At 38.0% G+C, this 25,376-nt stretch overlaps 2 protein-coding genes and 2 long non-coding RNA genes across 5 annotated transcripts in view; 2 read left to right on the top strand and 2 right to left on the bottom strand.

Annotated features, from left to right (window-relative positions):
- Window positions 1-37: 37 nt before the first annotated feature.
- Window positions 38-6,300, top strand: LOC110052950 (DNA-directed RNA polymerases I, II, and III subunit RPABC5). Its single transcript, XM_089293396.1, has 3 exons — window positions 38-141; window positions 336-442; window positions 5,590-6,300. The coding sequence occupies exons 2-3, from the start codon at window positions 348-350 to the stop codon at window positions 5,696-5,698; spliced, it is 204 nt and encodes a 67-aa protein (XP_089149522.1). The 5' UTR covers window positions 38-141; window positions 336-347; the 3' UTR covers window positions 5,699-6,300.
- A 644-nt stretch (window positions 6,301-6,944) lies between these two features.
- On the bottom strand, window positions 6,945-10,619 carry LOC110052944 (uncharacterized). Of its 2 annotated transcripts, XR_002297086.2 has the most exons (4): window positions 10,537-10,619; window positions 8,907-9,079; window positions 8,149-8,272; window positions 6,945-7,073 (listed from the first exon to the last, which is right to left on the bottom strand). It is a non-coding gene; the product is annotated as an uncharacterized LOC110052944 (long non-coding RNA). The 2 variants fall into 2 exon arrangements; XR_016208312.1 differs by lacking the exon at window positions 8,149-8,272.
- A 1,144-nt stretch (window positions 10,620-11,763) lies between these two features.
- On the top strand, window positions 11,764-22,735 carry LOC110052726 (uncharacterized). Its single transcript, XM_020758886.2, has 3 exons — window positions 11,764-12,413; window positions 20,515-20,559; window positions 21,226-22,735. The coding sequence occupies exons 1-3, from the start codon at window positions 11,838-11,840 to the stop codon at window positions 21,319-21,321; spliced, it is 717 nt and encodes a 238-aa protein (XP_020614545.1). The 5' UTR covers window positions 11,764-11,837; the 3' UTR covers window positions 21,322-22,735.
- LOC149109147 (uncharacterized) overlaps window positions 19,253-25,376 on the bottom strand; it is a 71,714-nt gene continuing 65,590 nt past the window's right edge. Inside the window, exon 2 of the long non-coding RNA XR_016208517.1 lies at window positions 19,253-19,283. This is a non-coding gene — a long non-coding RNA (uncharacterized LOC149109147). The remainder of the gene's footprint in view (window positions 19,284-25,376) is intronic.

The raw sequence follows: 25,376 nt of genomic DNA, 5'->3' as shown, positions 1-25,376 counted from the left end.
TTTCTCTTCAGCGGATGAGCCTTACGTCCGTGAGACACTGGAATCTAGCTCCTAAACAAGGTGGGCTAAATAGGTAGGCTTCGAAAGAAACTGTTTAGTTTAAGTAGCTCGCAAAATTTCAAATTTCGGAGATCGTAAAAGGTAATTTGAATACTTTTATCATATTTGTGGGTATTTTATTAATATCTAGTGCATCGGACGTACTTTATGATGACTTAACTCTTTCGTTTTGCTGCGATTTTTGCGGCGATTTCTAATCAGTTTCCACGTGCAAACTCAACTCTCGATTTCTTTAATCTGTTACACTGACCATCCTATTAATTTGCTCTCTATAGTGCTTGAAGATCATGATCATTCCAATTCGTTGTTTTACGTGTGGGAAAGTAATCGGAAACAAGTGGGAAACGTACCTTGGCTTACTTCAAGCAGAATATACTGAAGGGTGAGTATGCATGAAATGCCACTACAGGATGTGATTAATATGTGCTATGTATGCAAGGAAACTATCCAAGGTGATTGGAGATTCCATTGTTTTCTTAATGTCCCAGAGACTCCAGAAATATGAAACTAGATAATATTCCTGGCTCTTATTGTCTGGAATACAGCCAAACCTCTCTACAACGATTTTATTATTGTTTAGAAAACAGTTCTAAGAAAATACGGGTGCGGATTGGTTAAAAATTGTGTTTCTATAAGTCGATGGAAGCACAGAACTAGTACGAGCTGTTGACGTAATGATGGCGCAAGCAAAGAGAATTTACACTTTGATAATCAAAGTTAACAAGTTGTTTTCCTTATTTTTGTCGTGGTGTTTTCTAAAAGAAATAGAAAACATGGTCTCCGTGTTTCTACTGAGTTATAGAAACAGTCGTGAAAGTCTGGGAGAACTCAAAAAAGCTGTGGAAACACGAATTACGGGAAACACTCGCCTGTAGCTTGTGTTCCCACAGGATTTCTCATTCTCCCAAACTTCCACTTGTGTTTCTATAACTCAATAGAAACATGGTACATGTTTCCTATTTCTTAAATATACAGATTTAAGTTTAACTTTAAACCTCCTAGTAAGTTTATAGTTTTTTACTGTTTTTAGGAGTATCCAATAAACCAATTTCAATATATTAAAATTCGGACTAACACAATAGACCTCAGCACGAGACCCTGGGGAATAAACCCCACAAACTCTGTAGTTATTCCCCAGAGCCTCATGCTGAGGTCTACTTCTTTTAGACTGAATTTTAATATATCGAAATTGTTGTATTAAAGCATTACAGTATTAAAAACGGCCACGTTGGAGACAGATGAAAGTGGCTGTTATAGAGAGGTGGTCGTAATGGGGAGGTAGGGCTGTAATATGACAGCAGGTTTTCTGGAGGATACAATATTTTTATATGTATAAAATGCTTACTGCAGCATAGAAATACCTAAGACAGTCAAAATGTATCAATAATACAGAAACAAAACAGAAACAGAGACGAACAATGCACGTTATGGATCAAGTTTCGTGACCTTTTATAATATAACATGGGGTATGATTAACACCATTTCTCAGTCATTGATTATGTGGTCATTGTGCAGAGGTTATTTTAGTAGTTCAGGACACACTTTAGTGTCTGTTGCCATTGTGGAGAGGTGGCCATCATAGAGAGGTTTAAAGAGGGAGGTGAATGGGTTTTTGGATCGACTTATTTGGCCTTAAAAAGCACACAGATTGTGGATTTTTGCAGTAAATCGAGCAGATTCGCGGATTTTGAAAACATGGTGGATCACGGATCAGCTGTGAATTTTAGCGCGGATTCCAGATTGTGCCTGTCTTGATGTTCAGATCTTGGGTTCTAAACGAAATTTGGATCAGAGATCTTTCTTCAGCCTTGGTCGGTATGTTAATGAGTTCATCTAAATTATTTCTTTTTTTTAACAAAGCTCATTTAAATTAGGTGTGAGAATGTTATTGGAATTGTGCTGTGTGAAAGTCATCAAGCATGTTGCCTTCTTTACTATTTGGGCATAATGGCATTTACATTCACATTTACCAGTTTACCTTTGAACTTTTACACTTCTGTTTCCTGATGTGGTTGTGGTTTTGGATTTGTACTAAAATATTGGCTGATCGACGGATTTGGCAGAAAAAGGTACGGATCAGTGGATTTCCATACCTCTATTCACCCCCCTCTTAAAATAAGAGTAAATGTACGGACCGTCTGCTGGGGCAAAAAAGTTTGCCATTTTAGAGAGGTGACCTTTGTAGAGAGGTGGCCATTAGTAAAGGTTGGACTGTAGTCAGGAATTAATCGGGAAAATAGAGTGGCAAAGTATCAGCTCTGCAGCATGCCCTATGGAGGACACTGTTCCATTTTGTGAGTTAGTTTAGAGATGTAAACCAAGTTTAAAGGTTAAGGACTAAACTAAACATATTGCAGCTGTCCCAGACTGTCATGACTAGCAATCACACAATGCAAGACCTGCATTGTGTACTATTTGCTTCTATTAAAGTCTCGTATGTACCAATATCTTTCGTGGTCTCCATATGCATCATTGGGGCAAGCTGTAATGTGACGGTGCTCACCTTGAACCATCTGACCTTTCTTTTATACTCCATTTGTTCATTTCCCAGCATTTTTTGTGAATTGGGCTGTTGTATAATTTAATATTAACAGATTGTGGCAATCAAATTATTTCATTGGTTAATTGGGAGGGTCTACTATTCTCTAGCGGTTTAGTGATTTAAGCCAATTTTGAGTGCCAGTTTGTGGGTATGTTCACAATTATCTGACGGTTTTCAGTTAAGAAATTATCACATGGTAGCCTGAAATCATGAATTAAGCTCACTGTTTTTGTTTTTTGGTTGTTTTTGCGGCGGTCATTTAAACAGAGAGCCGTCAAAACTTTTACACCTCGTTATAAACATCTTGTACAATCTTGTTTTTGTGAACAGCCCGTTAGACCTCAAAACGTTTTGTTCACTGGTTCCTAGCTTGCAGAACTAGTGGATTAGTGGGCTCTAGCGTGATAGATGAGTGTGCACTCGAAGCGCGAGGCAAGAAAAATCCGCCTGTAGTCACACCATTGTTTATACTCTACCGCCCCCTTCAAATGAATGAGAGAAAACAAAACAATTCAATTTATTGGTGCCAAAAAAGTGTCTCAAGTGACCAATTCACAAATGTATACTTGACACAAACCAGTCAACAGACATGAACATCTAAATTTAGCTAAATTTAAATCATGTGGTACCAGAATGTACAAACGAGGTATAAACCTAAACATCGAGCTCAAGAGATGAAAAGCTCGAGCAAATTCAGGATGCAAGAAACATAACATTGACAACACAGAACGGATCTCTAAGATTCTTGAAGTAACACTACAGCAGAATCTGGCAACTCCGGACAAAGCTAGATATGATCCGTTGCAAAAAACCACATAACACAGTTTCAATCTAACAACCACATAACAACCGGGCCTGGCATCACAATATAGAATGCAAATAATCAACAGTGATGATCACCCACTTTGTCCCTCCAGAGCGAATAATTAAAGAGATACAACATACATTTCTGCGACAGAAATGAGGCAAGACAAACCACACTTAACTAGCGATCAGCGCTTGGCAAATTACAGAGGTGTCAAACTCTTACAAAGCGATAGATAACAGCTGAAACTATGCAGAGCTCTAACCTCTAACAGTCCGACGGCTGTACTCCACTTTTGAAAAAGTCATCCTGATAACACAAAAACATCAAGTGCCCTTCAGAAACAAGTGAGGAGCCAAATAAAAGGTTGAGAGGCTCTAATTTATAAGAGAACGGCAAATGTAGAAATGCCACTAGCCATAGGAGTCTGTGTAGGCCTGTCACCCGAATTAAACACATTTTGTTTTTTCTCGCATCTGACGTCATGTGGCTTAAAGCAACCAATTAGCGAAAACCATTTGCCAGGCGAATGGTTGGAAGAGCATAAACAATGGCGTGACTGCAGACGCATTGTTTTGTCCTTGTGCTGCGCGTGCACTCATCTATAGTGCTAGAGCCCATTAATCCGCCTGTTCTGCAGGCTAACTGGTTCCTAAATGGAGTTAGAAATAATTTGCTGTGAGGAGAAATACAATTATTGAGCTTTTAAGGAAACAACCAATTTTTTAAGTTTGAAAGACATGTTTCGACAGAACTTCTGTCATCTTCAGTTGAATGAATGATTACAAAGCAAGTTGAATAATAAGTAGGCAAAAATGCTAATTAAGACAAATAGTAACAACAGAACGTGAAAAGGTGTAAATTAAAAGGATAATTTTAGATTTACATGGTGTAATTGCTGATTGAGCTATCACAAAAATTGTAGAGAATTTGTTACTAACTGTTAAAAGATTGGCTGTGATAGTCATCCTACTAGTAGGGAGGTTTTGTTTTTTAGGAGAAAATGAAAGCAGTCTGTGGTTTCAAGGGAGCAAAATATGGTGGTTTGCAGAATGTATGACCCCCTATAATTGCTGGTTTGCACTGTCACTCGATCAAAAATAAATATCGTAACCATTGAATAAATTAAGTCAAGAATCTGGGATATGATAGATGATTGATACCTAAAAAACCAAGATTTAGATCTGTGCAGCTTTTCATTAATGCGTGATTTGGAAAAGTGTTTCACCCAAATTTATAGAGCTTTGTATGGAGATGCCATGTTGGTGCCCTTCTGAGCAGCACCAACATGGGGGCTTCAAAGTAATGGAAACATCTGTCATTGAATTTTACTACTGAAATGAAATATTATAATATTACTCTATCTAGTTCCGACACATTGAAAGTAATAATTCTTCTACTGCAAGAACTGTTCAGTTAGCAAAAACTTGAATGATAACTCCTCTTTTGACCTATGGAAAAGCCCTCTCGGGCCGCCATTTTAATGTCACGGAACGAAAAAACTTGGAAATTCAAATGTCCTCTATAACAAAATTTAATATGGAACCCTGTTGAGCTTAAACATTGTAAACCGCAAGTTCTTAGAGGGTCTTCTATCTGATGAAACTAAAACTTCTGAAGGAATTGTTATTTTTAATTTTGGAAGATCTCACATGAAAACCGGCAATAGACCTATGTAACAGACCCTCAATTGTTGATCAGTGGTTTCCCGTATGATTGATGAGAGCACGTTTAGAGTGCAGCATTATGTTGAAGACATGTTAGCTGACTTAAGGGAACCCCACCGATTTCTTTCTTTTTCTTTTTATCAAAGGGGGGAGATGTTGGTCAGCGGTTTCCTGTATGATTATTGAGAGCACGTTGTTGTAGTCCACCATGCTGGATCACGTAGCGAATAAAGTATAGTGCTCTTACCAGTGCTGGCCTCTAGACTCAATCAGGTGATCCTCAATTGCTGCCATCCCGTTTCTTAGCACCAAGGAGTTTAAAAGTGTAAATGAGATTCTGTTTGTGGTGTTGATATAGCTCTAACAAGGCAATCTAAAGTTAAAGGAACAGGCTTTTTGGGTCCTGTTTGGGACTTAAACCACTTGGCTGAAGTTTTAAATGTAGATTATAGAAAATCTGTAACAGAGTGTAATGTAGGTTTATCTAATGGTACTTTAATAATTATTCTTTTTAGAGATGCCCTTGATGCCTTGGGGTTGAAGAGATACTGCTGTCGAAGAATGCTTCTATCACATGTGGACTTGATTGAAAAACTGTTAAATTATGCTCCCCTTGAAAAATAATCTGTTCTATGGTGTTGTTTCGTTGTAAGTCTGGCTGGAAGTTGTGATGATCAATGACAGCAGAAAGGGAGTTTTTCAGAAGGGCAGTCCATTTATCAAGATACTGGCTCTTGCTCTAAGTAGCTCTGGAATTCATCATGTAGTATTTTGTTAATAGTTTAATTCTCGACTGCTGAAATTTCTAAACTCAACCAATCACAAAGTAGAGAACCATGTTTGTAATTTATCAGCATAGTCTGACTTTCTTAACTCTTTACATGACAAAAACCAACTCAACATTGTAAGAAAGATCAATACACTGCAAATAAATAGTAAAGTTGCATTTCCTATACAGAAATATTTTACCAGTTCTAGGTCATATTGTAAGATTTGGTTGTGGATTACCGTAAATCCTCAAATTAGCGCCTAGGGCGCTTATTTCAAATTTAGGAGAAGACAGGGGCGCTTATTCGAGGGGGGTGCTTATTTAATTTTTCTCAAATCGTGGCCTGACATGATAAGTGGGCGCTTATTCGAGGGGGGCGCTAATTCGAGGATTTACGGTAACTTTTAGCACGGTCAGCGGTTGCATTTCCTAGTATTAATAAAAGTTTGTTTTCCTACACGTTGCATCAATTAAATTGATGACGTTTTAGCTTACCTTTCACTCCCTCTACGTTTGTTTATCTTCTAATTAAACCTGTTCAGCGAACGTTCCCATTCCAAGAGGACAACTGCGAGGGATGTTAGAACCCGAAACATAATGGGAACTGTGGCGGGAACTCAAACCTGAAAAAGGTTAATTAGGTCTGGAAATGTCCGAAAAAGGTACAGGAGAAAAAACACTACAGTTGGGCAGTGGAACGGCATGGGATAAAAGCCACAACGAATCCACGAGGAGTCATAAGGAGTGAAAACACGTCATGGCAGCTAAAATTTTAATGCAAGGCAAAGACAAGTCGCGTAGGAACGCACAAAGCCAGGTAAAGATTTTGAAAAAGCTCAAAAACGAACAGGAGAAACAACCGTAATGCCACACGAGTAAAGGCGCGTGAAGGGGTATGAGAAACGCGGATGCCAGTCAAAATTTTATGGTGACGCGCTTGGAACCTGGTGAGGGAACGTAAAATACTAGAAAAGGATCATTTGCACTGAACGGAACAAATCAAGGAATTTCACCTTTTGCTGTTTTTTTTTTTCCCCTATAATTTCTCCACTGCAGTTTTGGTCAGCAACTGCTCTGAGGAAGAGTTGACAACATAACAAATTTCTGGGTGTTTCCTTTTTGATTTTATTACAATTTTTTAACTAATATGCAATTATACTTGTAAATGTTAACAGCACTTTATGACAATACTCTACATCTTGAACTGTGCGTCATGGGCCGTCGTACATTCTGAAGTTAAAACAAAGTAAAAAGAAAAACATTAGTAGATCCTAGTTTTGTTTAAAAGCCAAATTCCTTATAAACGGCACAAATATTCAGCCTTAAAATATTCAGTTCAAAACGCGATAGTAAAAAAATGCTAAATTTAAGATGGTGAGTTGATTTTTGCAACACAAGGGGGTAGATTCAACATTTACATGAACGCATGGCATGATACCACCTCATTTTCTCTTGTACAACTTTATTGCTTTGTTCCTATGTAAAGTTGTCTGCAGCAAAACTCTAATAGACCATCACATTTAAAATCTGTGCGCCTGACCCCTCCTATTCAGGACTTAGCTTTTAATTTTCCTGTATTTTGCGGCATGTTGAATTAATATTCTGCTATCAGTTTTTTACCCCTAAAGATATCCTTTAACAATGTGTTAATCCCAACCCCAAACCCCGAGTAATCCATTACAACTTAAAGTGCCTATGAAGTAAAAAATAATTGCTGCTTCTTTAAAAGACTTTTCAAAATAAAGAAGAATGGCTTTTTCCTTTTTGGAATATCTTCTTTCATTTTAGAGATATTTACGTTTTTGTATTATGCAAATGAGGAAAGTGATGACGTCATTAATTGTTCCCCTAGAACAGTAAAATACTGAATCAAGAATATCTTGGTATATTTTACATCCTGCGCTAACGAACTCCGCTGTTCTTCAGCCGAAGCGAGTGCCTTGGATATGAGACGGTAGATAGCCAGCGAGGCGCGTAGCACCGAGTACTATCATTTCATATCCATGAGTGAGAGTGGAATAGTTGTTTTATTAAAAACGCCCCCAAAAGTATAGGAAGATAAAATGAGATAGAAAGAAAAACGCTCCCCAAAAAATCACTCGAGTTTTGCATTACTACGCCTGGCGAATGGCTTGAAAAAAACTGACGCCACTTTGTCATCCAATCAGTGAGAAAAAAGTATTTCCAGCGCTTCCAGTTTTGATTGGTTCACTGGATTTTCTCTGTCATTGTGATCGTTAAGATTTATCACTTGGTCTTAGTTTGAGAAAACCGCCCTATATAAACAGTTGAGTTATGCTATTACCGTAATCGCTGCTAGTCCTTGAGCTTGCTAGCCACTCGAACATATTGGGAGGAATCGACAAAGCCGAAAATCACGCCTCAAATTCCCGCCTTTGTTTGGTCCTTCGTCGTGACTTTCATTTAGACTTCAAAGAAAATACAGTAATAGGAACCGATTACCAGGGATACAATGGAAACAATCCGATCTAGTACCCAGGCACTCTCTTCCTCCCCTCTCAATTCGGCGCCAAATTTTTTGACACCACCAACTATGGCTGCCCGCGGGTTTCTCGGTAACTTTTTTTTTTCACATTTTGAGGACCTCTTTGCATGCTGAGAAATTTCTACCCAATACTAGAAGAAATTGGACTGGAGAAGAGCTTTTAGTGTTTTCGTCTTTAGATTTTCTGAACATTTACCAGGAATTTCCGAGGTAAAATAAGGGAATCAAATTCGAGAAATTTCTGAATGAGAACTGTCGAGGCAGTCGAGCAACTTGCGGAGAGAAGGTGGTGCGGACACACAACCCGTCCCCAGGTCCTTATGTGTATTTTACGCTCGGCTTCAAGAGAACGAGAACACCTAATGACGGGCTGGGTTAAGTTGATTACTGACTTGAAACGTTCCATTGTTACTTTATGAGGGCAACTGGGCAATGTTGTAACTAAGTCCAGTCTTTTTTTTTTTTTTGTAAGAAGAAACGCTGTTACTTAGTGGACACCCAAATTTTTTTTGACGCGTTGAGCCAAACTCGGAATACCACCGAAGCTGTCATGTTACCTGGACACCTCCAAGCTTTTAGCATCGGCAACAGGAATTTCAGACTCTTTGATAAACTTGAAAGCTTCTCCAAGGTTGAGCCTCGGGCGAGCCTCGGTTGCATGCACAAGTACAACAAGAACAAGAAATATCAAAACATGCTGCACCATGGTAACGTGAGACAGGATTGACACCTAGAAGAAAAGCTTCATAGAGTAAGTATAGGGAATAAATTTGCTACAGTTATTTTCTTAATAAGAGGGTATAATTATCGAATTGGGTATTTGGTTTGGAAGAATGCATTTCCGGAGATTTCCCGAGGATGTACGAACATTTCAGAGTAGCTCCGAATATTTCCGAAGGCGACCCGAAGGCTGACAGTTGCTGAAAGCATCTCAACTCAAGGTCCTACGACGATTTTTGACTGATGTCATATAGAGTCCAACTATTTCAGATAGTCTACAGTAAATTACCGAAGATCACCTGACATCACAATACCGTAATGCAGATGGCGGCTATTTGGATAACATAACATTTTTGACTTAATATTATACCCTCTAAACTTTATTTTAAATGTTACTCTTTAAATTTTCAGGGAGATACGAAGTGGGAGGCGGATTCGGTCAATTCTTCGTTTGTGCAAGTTCACAAAAGACCGATCTGAAGTTACAAGAACGGCATTTAATCCTATCAATTTGAGGCATTAAGAGTTATTTACTTTTCCATGTCAACATAAACGTTTCAAGTGCGACAAATGGTTATTTATATATTTATATTTGATTACATTACTTGCACCGTAATTCAATAACAGTCATAAAAACGTTGGGTGATTGTTGTAAGATGTGTGCAGCTTGAGAAAAACTCGCTTCCGAGAGCACGAAAAAGAAACAAGTGCTATCTAAAAAAAAAATCAGAAAACTGCAAGAATTGATAAATTACAAAAATGTAAACTGACAATTAGTTATATGTAAGATTAAAAACGATTTCAGTAACACTGGATACAGAAACAGCGATTTAGATAGTCTTTGTTGATCGTCCAGAATCATGCTGGTAACCTCTTTCAGGCGTTCAGAGTTAGTTGGGGTGTAGTGCAAAAAACGGCGAGCGAAAAAATAGGGGACAGAAAAAATAAGCTCTTCTCCCTTACATTTTTAGTCGCCGTTTTTCACGCTGCCACCAACTAACTGAACGCCTGGAGGAGGCTACGTGCTAGCGGCTTCGTGCCAGTAAATTCCTAGTGCAGTCAAGATAATGCAATTATTTGGCCCTGGACAAAACTCCGCCGAAGCTTAATTCGTCTTTTACTTGAGAAACTATCCTAATCTGCCAGTTAACTAAGCAGGGCATGTCAAACAAATCTCTGCAAACAAAGTTAAAATGAAATGTTAAGCGAATGAATTCACTGAGAAATTGTCCGATTTTTTTTTTTTTTAATACAAATCTATTTGTTGATTGTACGGTTTGGATACCACACCTTGGTTTTAAGATCTCAATTATTAAACTGCAGTTGCCGTTTGCAGAGCTATTTTCCTTTTGTTTCGTTTTGCTTTGTTTTGTTCCTTTTTTTTTCACGGCTATCCGCGACAAAGTTAAATAACGCAGATTTTAGGTTCACGCTTAACGTAGAGACAGATAAGTAAAACACACTTACTTCTTTTTGGAAACAATATCTCTTCAAGTGCTGTGAAATTTTGTGCGCAAGTGATCACAACACTGCGAAGTGAACTGGTTAAATATTCCCCACTCCGGATGCAAGGTGACTCCTCTAAACTTTCGCCGACAAAAGAGCCACTTAGCGTTAATGGAAGCTGTTGAATTCGGTCAATGCAGGCCAAAAGGAAGCTTGACAGTTCGATTGAAATTACTCACTGTTGTTGAAATAAGTTGGCAAATTGGAATTATTTCTGATATTTTAGTTCTTTGAACTTTTCGCGAAGGAACCGACCATTTCAAATAAACAACGATATTTCATCATGTAGCCGGATATGACTTGAAAAACACACGATATTTGTTAAAAGTTACCGTCTTCGGCGGACGTGAGTACTCATATCTGAACAAAAGATGTGTCCAGACTACTGAGTTACTGAAAACATGGTAAATTAGCGCTGCTCAGTAAAGTAGTGCATACAAAGGAACCAGAAGCCAGAAAAATAGAAAAGCAAATGAACTTAAATTTTAAGTTAACGGAGATCGCCAAATTGAGTACAACGTTTACTGCTAGATCTCTAAAAAAAAAAGCGCATTTGCGTAAGTTAATATCAAAGGGGGAAAAAAAAGCAAAACTAGCCTGCAGAAAAAGTTTCCTCATCCCAAAGTCAGTCGTACGTAAATCTGAACTTGAAATCGGTTCTAGTTATTGTGTCTGCTATTAATTTCCTCGCCAGTAATTAAACAATTTGTACCGCGTGCTCCAGTTTTTGATTTTCAAAGCTGTGACGTCATATAAGACAAAGAGGAATCAACTTAAGACTGCAAGACTGTATACAAAATCAATAATATGTGATTTGAAGAACCTCGCGAAAATAATAGGGGTTGATGCATTTAGGAGGAAGATGTAGGGGTTTGGAGCTAGGCGAGAGCTGTCTGAACAATTTCTTCTCAGTAATGGTACTTTTATCGGGTTTCACACTGCTGGCAGTCAGGTCTGGTCGTCGTAGTAATATATTGAAAGAATTTCATTAACTGATCGAGAAGCATTGTGTGGATTCGAACGCCCATGCTTGTCAGATGGACTACCTAAGCCACTTTGTCCACAGAGGAAAAGTTCGGAACGGGGATGCTTGGTTGTAAACTTTTTTTCAAGAAACCAACTTTTCGAAAATGTCCGTTCCATTCTATTTTGCACCAGATCAGAATTTCCAGAGTTTGCGCGGACGGAAGACTGGGTTCGGTGAACCTGCCTCACTTTCATGTGCCTTTCAATAACCTTTGGCGGGAAGATCGAAAACAAAGATGGCGTACACTTGGCTGCATTGGTCTACTCTTACACCTACTCTTTCTACTCCTTCGACACCTTTAATAACAATTCAAACCCCAGGAAGAACTGCTAGTCAACCAAATGTTCGCACTAAGACGATCCAGAAAGAAGAAGCGATGATTCCTGCTGAGAACACTGAAACGAGGAGTGAACAAAGGAAAAGACGGAATGCAAGAAGGAGGGAAGCGAGACGCGAGAAGAAGCAAAAAGCGATTGAAGACAAAGTTCATGAAATGGCTTCGAAAGCGGAACCAACTATGCAGGAACTTGATGATGCTAGGAAGCGAAAGCTAGCAAAGAGAGTAATAAGGAAGCAGAATATTACTAGCAGAAGAGCGGCGAAACAACAAAGGCAGTTAATGGCAGTTGAGAACAAAATCAATGAAGAGGTGTCAAAGACGCAAGCTGATATGCAGGAACTTGTTGAAGCTGAAAAGAAAAACGCAGAAAGGTATCTCTCTCTGGCGAGGAAATACTACGGAATGTGGAAGCTGTTAAATGAACAACAAAACAGCACTGCGAAGTTACGAGGAGAAGGCTACAAATGCAATGTAAGAAACTTTTCGTTATTCCGCATTTAATCAGTGTCTGACGTAATATAAGTGCATACATACCAGACAAAAGGAGATACAAACTGAACATAGATTATGGATGGGTCATTATAACTTCTCGTCATCAGTTAATACTAAAATCATGGTATCAGAAAACTGCCCAATCATCTTGTGAACACGTTATTTTCGTGGCACAGTAGGTTACCATAGCAACAGTTTGACCTGCTACAAACACCTTTAGGGCCTGTTCACATTGAAGTGGGGGATCCCAGGAAGATGAGGTACCCCTCCTCAGTGGGGTAACCAATCTCTCCATGCAATCTCTCTTTTTTTCTTGATCGCATTGATCGCAGTGGGGACTGCAGACTGTGGACTGGGGATAAAATACAGACTGCAGACCAGGGGTAAAATGCAGACTGTAGACTTTTTAACTGAATAGTGTTACCATTTCCATCATTGAGAGCCAACTGTAAGCAGGCTAACTGGGACATTATTCAGGCTAACCAGTGTGATATTCAGGCTAACTGGAGTGATAGTCAGTCCAACCTGAGTGATATTCAAGCTAAATAGAGTGCAGACTCAATGTGATTAGCCTGAAGAACCCTGTTTACAGTGAGCACGTGATAATCGAAATAACACAATATATTTACAAGGTATGCACCTGCAGTCTGCATTTTACCTTCAGTCTGCATTTTACCCCTAGTCTGAAGCCCGCAATCCATAGTCTGTTTTTTACACTGAGTGAAGAAGATACTCGTTTAATACTCTTGGTAGTCATCCAGGACACTTCAGTGTATTAAAAATGTAATAGCTTTTGGTCATACATGATGAATACAAAGTCAAATCTAGCAGCAAACAAGCAGAATTTAATGATGATGAACAGACACAATTTCTTGAAGCTATAAGTTTGTTGATGTGGCATACATATCTACTCATTTTGCAATAAAAATGTTTAGTCCTCTAATTTAGAATCAAATTTTGGCTTCAAGCAAACTATAAATGTATTGAGCTACATGTATATGGCTGGGAGTGATAAACACAAATTCTTGCTACAAATTTTAAGTTATCAATACATTTTGAAATCATTTATCCAAAATATTTGTTAAAAAAATGTCCTGATGACATTGATAATAAAACATGAATGACTTAAGTCACTCCAAATTGATAGTAGATTTACCATATGTCATCTGAGGGGCATTTTCTATTCAACCAAAAATTCCAAAAATTTCGAAACAGGGACAAATGGTAAGGAAAGTTTCTGGAAAATCTGGAAATTGATGAATTTCTGAAAAACGAACCATTCAACCTCAAATTCTGGGAAGAAAAAATCATATGGGAAATGAAATTTCCGATAAGTTTGGTATACCTTGCAAGGTTAATAGGCCAATTCCAATATATTAAAATTCTAACTCGGCTCTGAGGCTTAAGGGGATAAAACAAAAGGAATTGCATCAAGGATGAGGGATGAATAATTAATTTGTTTTGTTTTATTCCCCTAAACCTCGGAACCAAGTTAGAATTTTAATATATCGGAATTGGCCTATTGTTCTTTTTTCTGGGAATCCTGAAAATGCTGTTCCAGTCGCCACTGGAAATTTCCGGAAATGCAAACCAGTGTCACAGTGATTTGGGTATCACCGTGTTTTGGGTACCTCCGAACCCATATCCCTAGTGTTTTGGGTACCCAAAACACTGAAAGCATTATATACCACAGACTGGGGCAAGTGAAATCATCCATAATTCAGCTGAAAAACCCTTTATCTTCTTACTAAGTTTTGACTGAATAAATTAAAACTTTCTTAATCTTGATATAAGCACATGAAGTTGCTGAAAATAGTCGCAATTTATAACAGACTGTGTGATCCGAGTCCGCAGTTATAACGACACACAAAACACATTCACGCGCCAAAGTTCCTTGTATGAACATGGGCTTGGTGCCTATCGATAACCCTTGAAATGCACGTCATTTTAAACAAGTAAGCCGCATTCTAAACCTCGGATAGTTCAGCAATTGAATAAAATCAATATACAAGCGAACACACTGAGATACGGCTGTCATGCAATACGCAGGTCTCAAGCTAACAGCTGACAGACCTCTGTGTACGGTTACCTGTCTGAAATAAACTTTGTCTTAGACTTAGTTATTTGTCACTCTTTTCTTGACCATCCCTCCTATTAGATTTTGCCATTAAAGCAGTTTTTCTTCGGAGACATGTATAAAAAATGCAAATAAAGTAGACAAGCTAAGTCCTTTGATCTTTGAACACTGGGAAAGTGGGATACCCAAATCCCTAGTGATATGGGTATCCCTTTCCGATATGCTCGCTTGTTATCGTTTCTTTAATTCAGGGTAGCCAAATCGACCGAAGATAAGAAGGCAAAGCTAGCTTACAAAGACTAAAGTCATTCCATTGAGAAAAGGACTTAGAAATGCTAAAATGTTAGGGATACCCAAATCCCTAGTGATATGAGTATCCCCTTCTGAGTGTTTGTTTGTTATCGTTTCTTTAGTTCAAGGTAGCGAAATTGACTGAGGATTAAAAGGCAAAGCAAACCTTTTTACCTTCGGTCGATTTGGCTACATTGAACTAAAGAAATGATAACAACCAAACATATTGGAAGGGAATACCCACATCACGAGGGATTTGGGTATCCCCGACATTTTGGCATTTCTACAGCTGTTTCTAGTCCTTTCTTCATTGGAATAAGTTTCATCTTTGTAAGTTTGTTTTCTCTTTAATCTTTGGTCGAGTTGGCTACCCTGAATTAAAGAAACCATCACAACCAAACATATTGGAAGGGAATACCCATATCACTAAGGATTTGGGTATCCCCAACATTTTGGCATTTCTAGTCCTTTCCTCGTTGAAATAACTTTCGTCTTTGTAAGTTTGCTTTTCCTTTTAACCTTCGGTCCATTTGGCAACCCTGAATTAAAGAAACAAGGACAAACAAACTCTCTGGAAGGGGATACCCATATCACTAGGGATTTGGGTAACCTACTTCTATTTGTTTCCCTATGTCCAAAGATTAGCCTTATCTACTTTAATGGCAAAGAGAATTGTTCGCCGGCAAAATCTACTAGGAGGGATGGTCAAGGAAAGAGCGACACACAAGTCTAAGACAAAGTTTATTTCTGACTGGCAACATACACAGGTCAATCACAGCTTGTGTATTGCGTGACGGCCGCATCTCAGTGTGTTCGTTCGCATATTGACTAAATTCAATCACTGCACTATCCGAGGTTTCAAAAGCATCTTTCTCACATAAAATAACATGCATTTCAAAGGTTATCGATAGGCACCAAGTGCATGTTTGTACAAGGATCTTTAGCGTGTGAATCCACTTTTGTATGTCGTTATAACTGCGGACTCAGATAAGACAGTCTGTTAGGAATTGCGACTATTTTAAGAGACGTATTGTGTTTATGCATCAGTCAATTCCAGCAGTGCCCATTCCCCCGCCCCCCCCCCCCCCCCCTCCCCGGGCAACCACAGGGCATTTGCTCACGTTGTCAGTCCCGGGGGTGGGGCATTCGCAATTTTATTGCAGTCCGGGCATTTGACACGTGTTTTCGAAAGTGCCATGGATGAGTTCATCGGGAAAGACAAGGTGTTTGTCGAACTATGGCTTGTCCGTCAGGGACTAGAGAAACTTGTAGATGTTTTTAAAGGTATGTTTTCTAAATTTTAGGTATTTCTTAATTACTTGTAAGCATATAAATATAAGTGACAAGGTGAGCTATATTTTGTTTATCACAAGACAATCACTGATGTGAACATGACTATTTCGCATTTCGCATTCAAAACTAGTCTAGCATTTTTTAAATTCATGAAGGTGGTTTGCAAATTCAAATGATGCGATCTTCAAGACAGATCTTGAAAACTGTTAAAAACAAAATATAAAGAAATAAATATAATCAAAATCAACTAACACATACTGTTGTCCTTGAAGTCTTACCGTTGCATTTAATAAAAGACTGAACAGTTGAACGTTTTATTCACTGATTAATAAAAAACTGCAGAAGTGTTGGAAGGCGATGATCCCAGGGGCGGGGCATTTGCCCTCTTTTTTCATCCCCACCCTGGGGTATTTAGACAGCTTATGTGTCCCCACCCCAGGGAACTTGCCCATTTTTTAAAAAAATGCTTATGCCCAGGGGTTAGCCCGGGTTGGGGGGGGGGGGATGGGCACTGCTGGAATTGACTGATGCATTATATCAAGCAAAAGAATGCTTTAATTTATTGAGACAAAGCTTTGTAAAAGATAAATGGGTTTTGAGCACAATTGTGGATGATTTCACTTGCATCAGTTTTACGTTCTCAGTCTTTTGGGTACCCAAAACACAAGGGATTTGGGTACAGGGGTACCCAAAACACAGGGATACCGAAATCACTGTGACACCGGAATGTTTAGTTGAATGGAAAAACTTGTTACCAGACCTTCCCGCGAACAAAGAATGTTTTGGCGCCAAAATATCAAAACAAAATGTCGGCTGAGGTACCCAAATGGCTTGTAGCTGCTCAACGAGATTTAACCGCTTCAAAAACAGAGGAACAGAAGGAGAAAGCAAAAACTAAAAATCAAAAACGAAAGGAAGTAAGAAAGAGACGAGTCGCCAGGAAGAGAGAAGCGAAACTCGCGAAATTGCTGATGGGCAGGCAAGAACATATCGATAAAGTGCAAGTCGATATGCGGGAGCTTATAGACGCAGAGAAACAAAAATCCGAAAGGTTTCTCTCCCTAGCGAGGAAATACTACAGAATGTGGAAGACGTTAAATGAAAAATGTCAGGAAAAGGGTGTTTGGAAGTCACCGAAAGGGCAAGTGCAATACTCCACATCCAACGTAAGTTTTTCGCGCTCAAAAAGGTGGCGTCGACAAAACCAGGATCGGACCGGACCGGACCGGACCGGATCACGGATCGGATCACGGACCGGATCACAGAAAAAAAAAATTGAAGAAAAAAAATCCAAAAAAAATCAAATCATTTATAAGATAATAATAAATAAAAAAATAAAAGTGGAAAACTAAAATATGTTAAATGAAAATAAGAATCCCGAATTTGACGCAATGACATGTTAATTACAGAGACTGACAAGAGGTCATTTAAAAAGCCACATAAGCGCCTAATTTACGACGAATTTAAATTGTAGTGAACAGGCGGATGTAGTTATATTTGAACGTTAGTTGGCTCGAAGCTTGCGTGAACCTCCCATTCTCGTTTTGAAATTGTTGTTAGTATCAGTAGTTAATTCTCGGCTACAGTTTCATGTCAGATGTGAGCGTTACAGTTGGCGTTACAGCTAATGAGAAAACTTACGTACGAAAGCTTAAGGACATGACTTGCTGTAAAGGAGCTACGTCACGATTTGCGCATCTTGAAAAAACTAGCCTACAGTTTTTCAAGTTCATCATTTACAGTCCTCATTAATCTTTGCCATCCTTAACGATCCTCATTCTGTTTTGATTTGTTCTTGCCTCTTAAGTGTTTTCTATCCTAGAACACGATCATTTTAACGTCTTATTTTATTTAAAGGCAGCTCTTTACGACCCTAAAAATGACTCTAAAAATCGTGACTCCTAAAATGTTGTTTATTCTCGGGTTGCGTTATCGTTCACACTATCGAAATTATTCCTATAATTTTTTGTAAAACAGCTATATTTCCTTGAAATACAAATGGTTTGTTTCGTTCTATTCCAGTGCGAAATATCGTATTCCAAACTCACATCTTGTAAAAGTATATACTTGTCTCAAAAACGGAAATTGTTTGAAATCATCAGGTGTTTAATTTTTTTAGTGTTTTTAGTTTCTGTGTTTCAATTCATACGTTCGTCCTATTATTACCATGCTGACTTATTTTATGACAGTTTACCTTTGATGCAAGTGAATATATGGAATATCATTTAACTGAACTGCAGAGAAAGATATAAAGACATGATTGATCATCGCAATTATATACACAACTTAAGCAGTTACGAAATTAAAGCCTGAAAAAAAATTCAGGCCAGAACAGGACTTGAACCCATGACCTCTGCGATACCGGTGCAGTGCTCTACCAACTGAGCTATCAAGCCAGTTGGGAGCTGGTCACATTGTGAGTTCGTAATTTACCCATAGATGGTGAAGAGTGCAAGTGAATATACGAAATATCATATAGTTGAACTGTGGAGAAAGATATGAAGACATGTTTTCATCTGTGACCAGCTCCCTGTTGGCTTGATATTATAAAAGAATAAAGGAATATCGCACCTGAATTAAATAACACGTTCTGCTGACAGTAGTCACTCTAGTGTAATTTGCTCAACAAAATTTTGAATTTTGAATTTTTTTCCTTGATCCGATCCGTGATCCGGTCCGATCCAGGTTTTGTCGACGCCGCTCAAAAAGGCCCACCAAACGCAAATACAGCATTTCGAGGCAACATATTGCTTGAAATCCAGGCCGTCAAAGACGTTTAATGATCCCAGGCAATATGTACCAGTAACTTGACACTTGTGCAGTCATAATATAACTAGTGCAAGCTTTATGATAACTACACTACTGACCTGCTCGACAAAATCTAGATTTAGCGAAGCCTAAAAGCGGAGCTCCTGGAGCCAGATTAACCCATTCACTCCTAGAACTTTTTGCCAAAAATGCATTTTTCGGACATTTTGGAGATTTTCAGGCTTGATATGGGCCAAATTAGCTCCAATCTACTCAAAAAGGCATTTGCAACATGACAACATGCTTTTCTTTCCACTAGCATCGCACTTTTCAGCATGCTTGCTCGGGCAGCGCAGAAATCAAAATTTTGAGATGTTTTTGGACGAGAAAGTGACCTACATCTTTAGGCTTTTCGTTTTTTTTTTTTTTTTTTTTTTTGCCTTTCCTTTTTCTCCTTTTCTTATCTTTCTGCTGGGCTTGCTTCCAGTTCAAAAGTCTGAGAAAGCATCATTGACATGGGCAATTTTTACCATAGAGTAGCCACATGTAGTCGCAGGAAATTTTGCTGTGAGTTTTTCACTCAAATTTCTGAGCATTTTCGTGCATATTTCAGGCTCCATTGAGCTGATCACTCTGATCTGGGTATTATTGAAAAGATCATTTCCTGCAGAAGTTGAGTATAGATGATGCCAATTTTGGTCAAAGCTGATGACATCAGAAGTGGAGCAAAGGACAAGCGATAATTTTGATTTGAGTTTTTTAATTTTCCATAAATTTTTCGTTTTCTGTTTATATTCTTTGGCCTTCTTTTTTAATCCTGGGTTAGCACATAGTAACTTGCTAACCCGGCCTCGATTACACAGAGTTTACCTGGCTTGAGCCCACGATCCAACCAAAAACCAGTTCTTGGGCAGCGGTCAATTTAAAAAAAAAAACGTGGACTCAGTGTGTTTTAAAACTGAGCCTGCAATATGGTTGTGTGATACTGGTCAACAGATACCTTGTTTTAACAGGTGTCAATGTGACCATAACATGGATGTTCAATATCAAAGATGTATGCTGTAAACCAAGGCTGCATACATGTCTCAGTCAACCTATTAGCCAGAGTATGGCAACCATGTTGTGCAACTTTTTCATTGTCGTGCGTTAACACACTCACGAGCAATACCGCTAGCCATGATAGTCATGAGAAAATCAATTCATGGGTTGGGTTTTCTTTCCAATATGAGTATGGTGTTCCACTTGGCGGCCCATCAGGCTGCCGGAGCTCCACTACGAAGAACTTGAGTATGAATGAACTGCTCTCCAATGCACCTATCACTAAGAAATGTATCTGTGTGACAATCTGTTAGGAGAATAAATAAAATTCTCTTTGCCAGAGCTATGACTTGCTTGTTGGCAGTATAGTAAGTCTTGATTAGTTTCTTTAGAGTTCCTTTGCTCGAAAGCATGTATTACGTTCATTACCATAAGCTTAAAAAATGTGCTTGAATGATTTATTTAAAGCAGTATTTCTTGGGAATCATCAGTGCCTTCATAGTAACAGTTGGCAGAAGTATGGAATAAAAAAGGGTCTAACCATCACAATATTCATAGTTACTGATTTTCCCTGTTAATCAGTTTGGTAATGGCAATTATTCCATTATTTATGTCAATTATCACCTCTTTTAGGTTGCTGAATTTAAAGAAGAGAAGTTCGCATTTCCTATATCAGTGGTAAGTTGATCATAAACTAAAGTTGTAATTTCCAATTCTGTAAATAATTTAAACTTAGCATGCAGTCAAGTCACACCAACAATCAACCAGTATCTGTAACAAATTTTTGAATGTCAGAAATTTGGTTTCTATCAACAAAATGAATTTGTACTAGTTCTCTTCACAGTCTACTAGCCTGTTCATGCCTTTACAAACCTTAAGTTTGCAGTATAAAAATTTAATAATTATACAGTTGAACCTCTATTAAGCGGCCACCCCTTATTAAGCAGCCAGTATTAAATACTGTAAATAAAACCCATATTAACCAGCTACTTCTATTAAGCGGCCACAGCCACCTTTTGGTTGTCCCGATGAGGGTTTTTCTATTGTTTTTACCCCTATTAAACAGCCACCCAAAATTTAAAAACTTTGTTTTGGAAAAGGTGATGGCAGATAACAGTCCGAAACTGAGGGTGACAAGTGATAAAAACATTCAAACACACATTTGTCATGACTGTCTTGAAGTGACACCATGTTCACTAAGAAATTAACCTGATGGTGAAAAATATTCAAAGTACACCAACCCCTATTAAGTGGCCAACCCCTATCAAACGGCCACCTCCCATTTCCCCGAGGGTGACCATTTAATAGGGGTTCCACTGTACTTACATATCTTTTTGTTTTCAGACATCAGTGACAATGAATGAAAGATTTTCTGACAGCGCAACCTCAAGCACATTTAAAATTGTTGGAGAAACATTAAACATCAGTAGCAGCGTATAAAAATGAAAACAGTTGGATTTGTTACACGTCCAAGCAAAGGAGAGGAGGGGACTGGAATAATTAATTAATTGACACCATGCACCAGTTTAATAACAGTCAACACATTTTGTTGATTGAAAGTTTCAGTTTGGAGTTGAAAGTACTAATTCCCCTTACTAATACAAGCTAGCATTTTATAAAAAATAATGTCAGTTATAAGAATTTGGTGGTAATATTGTTTTGTTAAGTAATTTATCCATTATCACGTCTGCCGATATTTTAAAGACATTATGAGGACTTGATTGTTTTGGTGACAAAGAGCTGAAGGATACATTACAGAATATTACATGATCAAGCAAGTAAAATAGCAAAAAAACAAAAAACATTTTACAGTAAAACAGCACAATGTTAGTGTCCTTTCAAAAGTCCCACATATCATTTTGTTATGTGTTGTTTTTGAATATCTTCAAATAGTGCACTTCTAGTCATTACAACCATACTTGCCAGTTGTATTATCCACTTATTAGCACCAAGTGGCAGCCCTACACTGAAAACCAACAAAGAAATATGCTTTCTTCACATCCTTGTTCTAAAATCAAGACAGAATCTTGCTCAGCTTGCAAAGAAAGTTATATCCAATAACCTGGGGCTAGTGGAAAGTGGATTCTGTTCTTCCCTTGCCCGATGAATCAAGTGAAGGTTTTTGGAGTAACATTTGGCAAAATTCAAATTACAAAGGTATTTTAAGAGTTCAAATTATTTTATTAATTTAATTTTTATTCTATCTATCATGTCATGTATCTGAGAAGCAGTATGCAGGTCTTTAAATGCTCACCTCTTACTGATTTACAGTAGTAGGGTTGTCCTGGGGAATATTGGCCTGACGTCGTGGCAGTACAGACCAAGCTGAATGAGGTACACACAAAAGGAGTGATGGCCAATATTTTCCAGTACAGCTTGAGCAGGCTACCTAAGGAAGTAGTTTATTATATGGCACACAGTTTTAGATGCAAATTTAGATTTGCCAGCTTTCAGAAACAAAAAAAATACATGGTTTATGACCATTTTCATGATCCCATTTCGTATGGAAAAATCCAGACCAAGAAAGAACCATCAGAATGCTTGGATTTAGCTCAAGACTCCCTTGCCATATAGTAAATGTAGTTATTTATAAAGAACAGATAAAGTGAAAAACAACTGAATAATATTGGAGAGAAATCTGTGCTGGTGATTCAGTGTCCATTGTGGGAGAGATTTTAACCAACCTTTTTAAATTCAAATTTGAGATAACATTAATCCATTTAAAAATTACTGTACATATTTTATTCCTAGATTTATTCATAATAGCTTTTGATATTTATAGCTCCTTTTTAGTACGAAAGCCTACTTTTTAAAGTTGTACATTCAAGAATTATATTAAAAATGAAAAAAATGATGTCAGTGTCACTGATTATGATGTCATTGTTTTTCCTTCCACATCATTGTAGAAAGGTAAAGTCTGCATACGAGCCTAGTGGCCCATAAAGCCGCTTATCTTCAGTTTGAAACAACTAGGAGTCTGATGGGATGCAAGTCCATCACAGAGTTTCTCCCCCACCCCCAGCAGTATACTTGCCAGTACCAGTTTATACACCTGGGTGGAGAGAGGCATTGTGAAAGTAAAGTGTCTTGACCAAGAACACAACACAATGTCCCCAGCCATGGCTCAAACCTGGACCGCTTGATCCGGAGGCGAGTGCACTAAACATGAGGCCACCGCGCCTCCACATTGTTATAGAAAACACCTTTTTATTTCACTATGATCCGAACTCGCAGATATCAATGGGAATTAGAAATGAAGGAAAAGCTGGATAACATCCAGCGGTATTAACCACTTGGCCCGGCCTTCTCAGACATACAAACTTAACTGCTAAAAAACGTTTGTTAAGACCATTTGATAGATGGTGTTGCTTTCTATTGCTAGGTAGTTACTGAGTAATTTGATCAATTTTTGGTCACTATAAGCCTATCAGATCATTAAAGAGCACCAGGTTTCCGCATCTTCCAGCATTAGCACAAAAACAGCTTCCGGCCGCTACCAATTTATTTTGGTGTCCTTGTAGTGCAACAATGAGACAACTTTTTGTAGAATGCATACCTTGTTTCTTCACGAAATCTGCAGACCTACTAAGAGAAGTATCATTTTGAAATCAGTGACACTGAGATGGTGAAAAGAACTTACAAAAATACTCTGCTGTATGAATGAAGGAAACCTGAAAATAATAGTTTACTCAGAAAAACACTAAAGAGATAATAAACCATAAAGAAACAAGGATTGTTAAGGATGGCGAGATTGACAGGGATTGCAAACAAATTTGAAAACATTAGGCTAAACTTTTCAAAATACCCAAACCATGACATAGCTCCTTTAGAATAGCCAACTTAGGAAAACCGATTAATCTTCTGCGATAGCTTCTTCCTTTTATCAGTGCACGAATAGACAAAGTCAATCTAATCATGTTACTTAATAGGTGCCAAGATTAAGAACTCGTTAGAGCAGTTTTCTCCTGAGTGTCGTAAAACCCACACCAAAGTTACCACTTCAGCCAATCACAAAGGACACAGACAATACAGTGAACAAACTTCAAGTAATTATATGTAGTTGACACAGTGCAGGAAAACGTGTGCGAGCAAGTCTCGATTGGTTTCAATTTTACTACTGATTGGATGAAAAAGTGGCACAAATTTTTTAAGCCAATCGTGTAGCAGAGTTGATGCAAAACCAATTACTTAAAGGACCAGGTGTGGTCAATCGATAAAATCGACATCAGAAATTAATCGATTCAATCAACAATTGCTAACGATTGATATCGGCAATTGATAACTCGCAGAAAAAATTCCCTATTGATTGTTAATTACAGATTCTTAAAATAATCGACAATTATCGCTCGCACTATGCAAAGATGGCTTTGTTATTGTGTAATTTAATAATACCTGAAACAACACGAGATGTTCATCTTCAGCATGCTACTAGATTATATTTTCCTTTTGGCCTACTCAGAGATCTATTCTTACATTTGTTTCCAAATGCAAATAACTGAAATCACTAGAACACCGACTTGACCTGTTGTTTATTTTGCTTCATCTTAATGCCAATGCTACAATGAGACTGGAGGGTTTTACGCTGCTTCTCTGGGATGAGCTTCTTCCGGTGTCTTAAACATGTAAAGCCCAAAACGTTTCTGCAAGTTATTTTTGTTCTTGTTATTTTGTCAATGATTGTAAGACACACAGGCTCTGATGAAAAATTGACTCAATAAAACCACTATAGACAAATTTTGTCAAACATTTTATCAGCTGTGTCACTTGTGAAAGGACAAAAATAATTTCTGATAACAATCGCCAATAGTCGCTACCAATTGATGAATCCATTGCCATCGATTACTATCGCCAATCGATATGATTGATATCGATTGTTATCGATTGTTATCGATTAATATCGGGTCAACATAAATTTGGTTTGTGGCACTTTATAAATTATCTTCCTACTAGAGCGAATATAATGAAATATTTCGACGTTGTAAATAAACAAAATGGTGTTTTAATTTCTAGGTTTTGTTGTTGACTGTCTCTGGAGATGCTAATGAATACAAGAGTTCATTTTGGAATAAACGAAAAAAGAGAAGTTACATGGGAGAATAAATAAGGTTTAAATAGCTACAAAAAAGCTGTTTTGAAAGTGTTGGAGCCCAATGGATCCCTTCTAAATGTTTTTTAGTCATTTTCAAATTGCTCAAAGATAATTTAGAGAAAATCGGTGACAAGATTAAGATACTTGCATTCCTTCATCAAAGATAAAAAGCTCCATCGATAGCTTTTGGAAAAAAATTGTGTCAGCTTTAATTTACAGAATACAAGCAACAGATCAGTAACTAATTCGACAGCGAAGCTGAAACTAAAATTCCATTCAAATTAGAACACCTTTCACAACGCTTTCATTTGAAAGTTTTATTTCGATCTCAGAAAGAATACAAAGCTGGATTGTTTAAATAAAACTGACCGATTTGAAATTTCAAAGGTAAAGGTAGAAGTACTTC

This window comes from Orbicella faveolata, unplaced genomic scaffold (genome assembly GCF_042242905.1).
Source record: "Orbicella faveolata isolate gen_17 unplaced genomic scaffold, um_ofav_v1 contig_25, whole genome shotgun sequence".
NCBI classification, from domain to species: Eukaryota; Metazoa; Cnidaria; class Anthozoa; order Scleractinia; family Merulinidae; genus Orbicella; species Orbicella faveolata.
The sequence above is the reverse complement of the archived record's forward strand: the minus strand, read 5'-3'. Positions and strand labels throughout refer to the sequence as shown.